This window comes from Aptenodytes forsteri, unplaced genomic scaffold (genome assembly GCF_000699145.1).
Source record: "Aptenodytes forsteri isolate BGI_AS27 unplaced genomic scaffold, ASM69914v1 Scaffold647, whole genome shotgun sequence".
NCBI classification, from domain to species: domain Eukaryota; kingdom Metazoa; phylum Chordata; class Aves; order Sphenisciformes; family Spheniscidae; genus Aptenodytes; species Aptenodytes forsteri.
In genome coordinates, this window is record NW_008795889.1 from 423,261 (window position 1) to 428,858 (window position 5,598).

Genomic DNA, 5,598 nt, shown 5'->3' on the forward strand with positions numbered 1-5,598 from the left:
AAAAGGGGAATGGTGGATCTCTTTAGCAGACCCCCCCCCCCGCCATGAACATCATCCGTGCTCCAAGCCATAAAGACATGCAAGATCTCCTGGTTGCGCGCACAGTTAAAGGAATGGAATCAGAGCCAGCTTACAGATGTGCGGGGCCATCACCCAAAAATGGAGTGAAAAGCGCTGATCATCCGAAGAGGTGGGAATAATGCAGGAGTTACTCCGTCCAGGCTCTGGATGGAGGCTGGGTAACACCTGGGGTGCAGGCACGTTGAAGCCCAAACGGAGCAGCAAGGTGTTTTCTCGTGTCGTTACATTTAGAGAAGTAACCAGGCTGTGTCTGGCAGAGTGACAAGGCTCCTTCTTTAATGACTCATTTCAGAAGAACAGCTTTGATAAGCAACAATTTTGCACTTTGCTGTGATTTCAGAGGGTGTGAACTAAAAAAAAAAGAAAGAAAGAAAGAATCAAAGGAATCAATTGAGCCCAACTCAGAATGGAGGCCACATGGCTGCAGGCTCAGCCTTATGCTGCAAGCCAGGAGAGGGACACACTGCGGCCCATGTGCCATGGGGAAGACCAACACACGCAGAAATGGAAGCGCCTGCAGCAAAAGCCAGGTTGGCTCCGTACATGTTGTCAAAGCGGTGGTTAGGATTTCAGTGTGACTGTAAGGATGGCCTCCTCCCACTCACCTGCTACATGACTCATCCTGGTGATCTCATCCAGTAAAACTAGGAAGGTGCTACCCGTCTGGCTGGGCTGAAAGGCAGGGCCACAGCTGCACAGGGAGATGCTGACCTAAAAAGGTGATGCTGCAAGTGAAGATGTGCAGTACGAGTTTCATGGCGTTCAGTTGTGAACCTCAGACCAGGCTGGGAGGGAACCCGTGTTTGGGGTACCAAGGTGGAGAAGTAGAAACTTCTCCTGTTTCCTACCTTCCCTTTCAGGGGCAGCCAGCTCAGCAAGGGAAAGGCAGCCGGTGTGCCCATGAAGCGCTGGTAATCATGTTTTAGTATCCTGAAGTGCTCAGAGTGAAGCCACAAGAGCTCCAGAGCAGGATCTTATGGGCTTTTAGCATCTCTGCGACAGCGTGAAGTGCATGCACTGCATGTCTTACCTTCCACCTCTATTGGGAACATTCCCCAGCATCACCACCTTATTTTCTGGTGCTGTAAAAAACATCTGTACAGTGATCAAAATCAAAAGAATGAAAGACTGCCGTGGAAAGCCCTGGCACTCCAGTTTGTTGTCAAAGACCATTTTCTTTCCACTTCTACCTTGAAAGCAAACAATTTTGAGGCCCAAGAGAGTGCCTCTAGCCTGCCCACTGGGTTTTTGCGTTTTGCTTGCTCCTTCCATACACTGCTTTTCTTTCTCAGCTTTCTCTGAGCAGCTTAGGAGATGAAGACGAGCTTCAGAAAGGGTAGCTGAGGCTGCAGCCTGGGCTGCTGCTGCCCTCTCCTGGGTCTGAGGCAGCCAAGAGCTGATTTTTTAAAGAGGTTCCTGCAAGCCTGGGTGCAGGTCACCCTCAGCATGTCCTCTTGCAGCCTTGCAGGGGAAAGCGTTGGGGCAGCAGGTGGGGAACGGCCCTTGGAGGGTGCCAAGCTGAGGCTAGCCTGGGCTGCTGCTGCCCTCTCCTGGGTCTGAGGCAGCCAAGAGCTGATTTTTTAAAGAGGTTCCTGCAAGCCTGGGTGCAGGTCACCCTCAGCATGTCCTCTTGCAGCCTTGCAGGGGAAAGCGTTGGGGCAGCAGGTGGGGAACGGCCCTTGGAGGGTGCCAGGCCCAGGGATGCTGCCCAGGCTAGTACAAGGGTTGGCCTGGGTGCACCATTTGAAGACCTTCTTTCACTGGATCCCCTCACGACTCCTAGCAAAGTTTATGGCAGGAAGATGGATGATCAGCTTGGCTAGCCCTTGCAAGGGTAACAGCTATGCTAGCCCAATATTGTGGGAGCTCATGGTTTCTGGCCTCAGTTGCTACCTGTTCTCTCCAGGATAGTTTTATTGATATTAAACTAAAAAGCCTTCAAAATAAGATGTCACAGCTGATTACTTGTATGCCAGACAAGTCCCCGACTCCCTCCTCCAGTCCCTCACCCTGACTTCATTGCCAACTGAAACAAAACCTCCCACTTGCACCTTTTGCTTTGGCTTGCCCATGTTGTGGGTCTCCCCCACCCAGGACCCCATCCTGGCCGGAGGGCTGTGCACACAGATGGGTGAGCTGGTGGCCACTGCACGCTGCCAGTGCAAGAGGGACCTCACCCCAGCTTGCTCCTGCTGCAACGACGTGGGGGCACCCCCCCTACCACCACCACCTGAGCCTCTGGAAAGCTCCTTGTTGATGCCTCTCCGAAAAGGGGCCGAGGAATGATGGAGCCTCCCCCGTGGCACTGAGAGCATTTAATGCAGCAATTGGCTAATGGTTTCAAAAGCCACTTAGTGGCTTATTATGGTATTATTGCCTTGTGAGTGGTTGGAAACTCAGCACTGGAGGGCTCAGACACTCCGAGGTATTTGTGCAGGCCCTGCTTTCTTTTCAATGGAAGCACAGGAGAAGGTGGTTTCAGTGGTCTCCCTCTACCTACAGTCTGCCCAGGAGTGGGAGACTTGGAGTCAGTGATCTGGACCCCCATCTCCTGTGAAAGTCTGCCCGCCTGTAGCCTAAAGGAGAATAAAGCCCCAGGACAAAGGCTGGAGCTGAAGTCCTCCCTACCATGTGAGTGCTCCAGCCTGTGGGTATAAAACAATCACATTTTGGATACCAAAGATCTTTCCAGCTGTGCTACCACACTGTGCTGCAGGGCCACAAAACACCATGGTGGCCAGGAGCAGAAGATGGATAGCCATGACTTAGTGCCAGACCGATGCGAAGGGAGCTGTGTGCCCTGCACACCCCTGAATGATAGCACAGCGCTTGGTGGGTGGATGATCCTCACCTTTTAATTACTCATGAGCCCAAATTTTTCCTTTTTTTTGCTGGAGCTCACCCATATTGAAGTTGGCTTCACACATGCAGCCACTCATGTCACTCCAGGTATTTAAAAGCCAAATTAACCCACTTTTACTTATTGAAAAAAATCAAATGTTTGAAGAGCTAGGGAAGAGAGGAGTTGCTGCGATGTGACCAATCTCCCTGGCCAGGGCAGCCAGATGCAAAAGCTGCAAAGCCCAGGCGTGAGGCCACCATGAGGGCCAAAGGGACGCTGGCCAGGTGGGAGCTGTTTCTCGCTGCTTGTGCAGAGCAGCCTCTGACCATGCGGCACCTCTGGTCTTGGTGGCTGTGCCGGGCTTGCTGGGCCTGCTGGCTGCTGTAAGAACAAGCCACGTGGGCAGTAATTCTTCCCACAAATGCTCTTCCAGTCAGGGATGGACTATTAAATATGAAGTCCCTGAGCCACAAATCGTGCCCCAGATGGAACTGCTAGACTATTTATACACTCCTGTATAAAAGCCACTGTAGACCTTTGGCTATCATCTCTATTGCTTTTTGAATGTTTTCCAGTCCGGCTATATCCTTCTGAGATGGGGAGAGCAGAAATGCAGTCAGTGAATTATGGATGTGTAGAGGGCTGTAATGATGTTCTCCCTTTTACGGGCTCCTCTTTTCCAAATAATTTTTAACATGCACCTCTCAGTTGAACAGCTTTTGGACTATCTGGTAAAGCTGAGCTCTTATTCCAGGGAGGGAATAGCTTGGTGCACATTATGAAACTGTAAAGAGAAGAAAATAGGAAAAACACATTTATCCCCATTCAATACCAGCTGCCATTTTATTATCTGCTCACACAGTATCACAAATTGTTGTTGACCCTGAATCATCAATGGTCTTGTTACCCCACAACCTGAGTGGGAGGTGGAAGCAGTGATGTGGAGGGTTGAAGAGGCTGACACCAGCACCAGGGTTTTGCCCAGCCTGGACGCCTGAATCCTCCCCAAAATGCTGCTTCGTCCTTCCCATCCTCTCTGCTCACTCCTCATCATCCTCCCCAGCAGCCTGGGGGGGAGCGGGAGGAAGGCAGGAGGCAGATGATGCTGGGGTGTGCAAGGAGGGGACCAAGGTGGTCAGTCCTGGGAATGGAGCAGTGGTGGCCTCAGCCATTCCCAGACCTGGAGGGAAGCGGTGGTGGCCCTGGTGGTGCTCCCCAGCCTGGCTCCCCATCCCACTGCATGCTGGACTGTGGCTGAGGAGGGTTCATCCCCATGCCCTGGAGTGGTGATTGATGGGGCAGGAGGTATGCAGGGAAGCTTTTCCACCTGCTTCCCCTCCATCTCCCCAACTCCTAGCAAATGCTAGCGCAGCCTCCGGGCTGCCTGGGAGCTCTTCTCTCCATCCCTGGGGGGGGCTGCAGGCAGGACGTTGAGCAGCTGTGGCTTGCCCCTTGCCCTTGGGGGGGGACTGAGTGGGACGGTGCACCCAAGGCAGCTCCACCCCCTCTGCACAGAGCAAAAGCCTCTTGTGTGCAGCGGAGGGAGGCGTGATGTGCAGCAGTATCAAACGAGGAGCAAATTCTTGATGACCTGAGTACTTAAAAGCCAGTGTGGTATCAAACCCTCCAGGGTCTGAACCCTTTTGTCCCACGCTGACAGGCTGGAATAGAAAAACACCTCTTTTCCTATCCTCACCCTTTAGCAAGAGCAGTGCATGGGTTGCTCTTGGCCCCACGCCCCCCAGCCCTGCCCGCAGCAGGATTTGCAGAGCTGGTTGGGTTGTGGTGTGACAAGCTGCTTGATGAAGGCTTTGAAAGGCTTTACCTTACCTGCTCATCCTCACTGTCCATAACTGGTCCCACACACTGGCCATGCTGTTGGGTTGAGGTCCTGCTGCCCTAGGCCATCTGCCTGCCGGCAGCGCTGCCGGTGGCCCCATTTTCCCCTTGCTCCATCCTGAGCACCAGGACTCGGTCTGCTGAAATCCCCATTGAGGTGGGATTACTGGGCACTGTCTGGAGCTCAGATTGCCAGCAAGGTTTTTCACATCCCCTCTTGTTTAACTTGATTTTTGCAGTCTTAGGCAGAGGACAAAGATTTGTAGAAAATAAAAATCGGGTAGGGTTGGGAGTCTGGCACGAGCTATGGGTATGTGCCCAGGCCAGGGGGTTTCACTGTACTGAGAGCCCCGTGTGGGTGCAGGGTGCAGCCAGCGCTGCTGCCTGCGGGTGCCCAGTGGTCCTGCTGCAGCCCCTGGCCCCAGCACAGCGAGGAGGACTTGCCCTGCAGCTCTTTCCCACCTGAATGTCTCCCTGCTGCTAGATGGCCACAGGTTGCCCATACAGGAGAGCCTACTTGAGCATCAGTTAGAGGCTTGCTTGCCAAAACACCAAGGCTTGGTGCCATGGAGCTCCCTAGGGAGTACAAGGAGATATCTTCAGGGGCTGAGCAGCTCATTTAACTCCTGGAAGGCTTCATGCTGGGTGAATTGGTTCATTGCTAGATGTTTGGGACACTGCTTTGCCCTGCCTGGGCTAGGAGACAGCCATGCTTCTCTGCTCAGCCTAATACTTCAGGCACGAAGAAAGAAGAGTAGGTCAAGGAGCTATTAGCAACGTGGCTAATGGCCAGGAGTGGATTGAGGTGAGGTGGGACCGGGAAGGTCCCAGCTGAC

The 5,598-nt window shown here is 53.1% G+C and overlaps 1 protein-coding gene across 1 annotated transcript in view; it reads right to left on the bottom strand.

Annotated features, from left to right (window-relative positions):
• The window catches only part of LOC103903098 (THAP domain-containing protein 4-like), a 16,757-nt gene extending 11,983 nt beyond the window's left edge, over window positions 1–4,774 (bottom strand). Inside the window, 2 exon segments of the mRNA XM_009284240.2 lie at window positions 687–792; window positions 4,754–4,774. Of these exon segments, the coding sequence (XP_009282515.1) occupies window positions 687–792; window positions 4,754–4,774 (127 nt within the window).
• Between the last annotated feature and the right edge of the window lie 824 nt (window positions 4,775–5,598).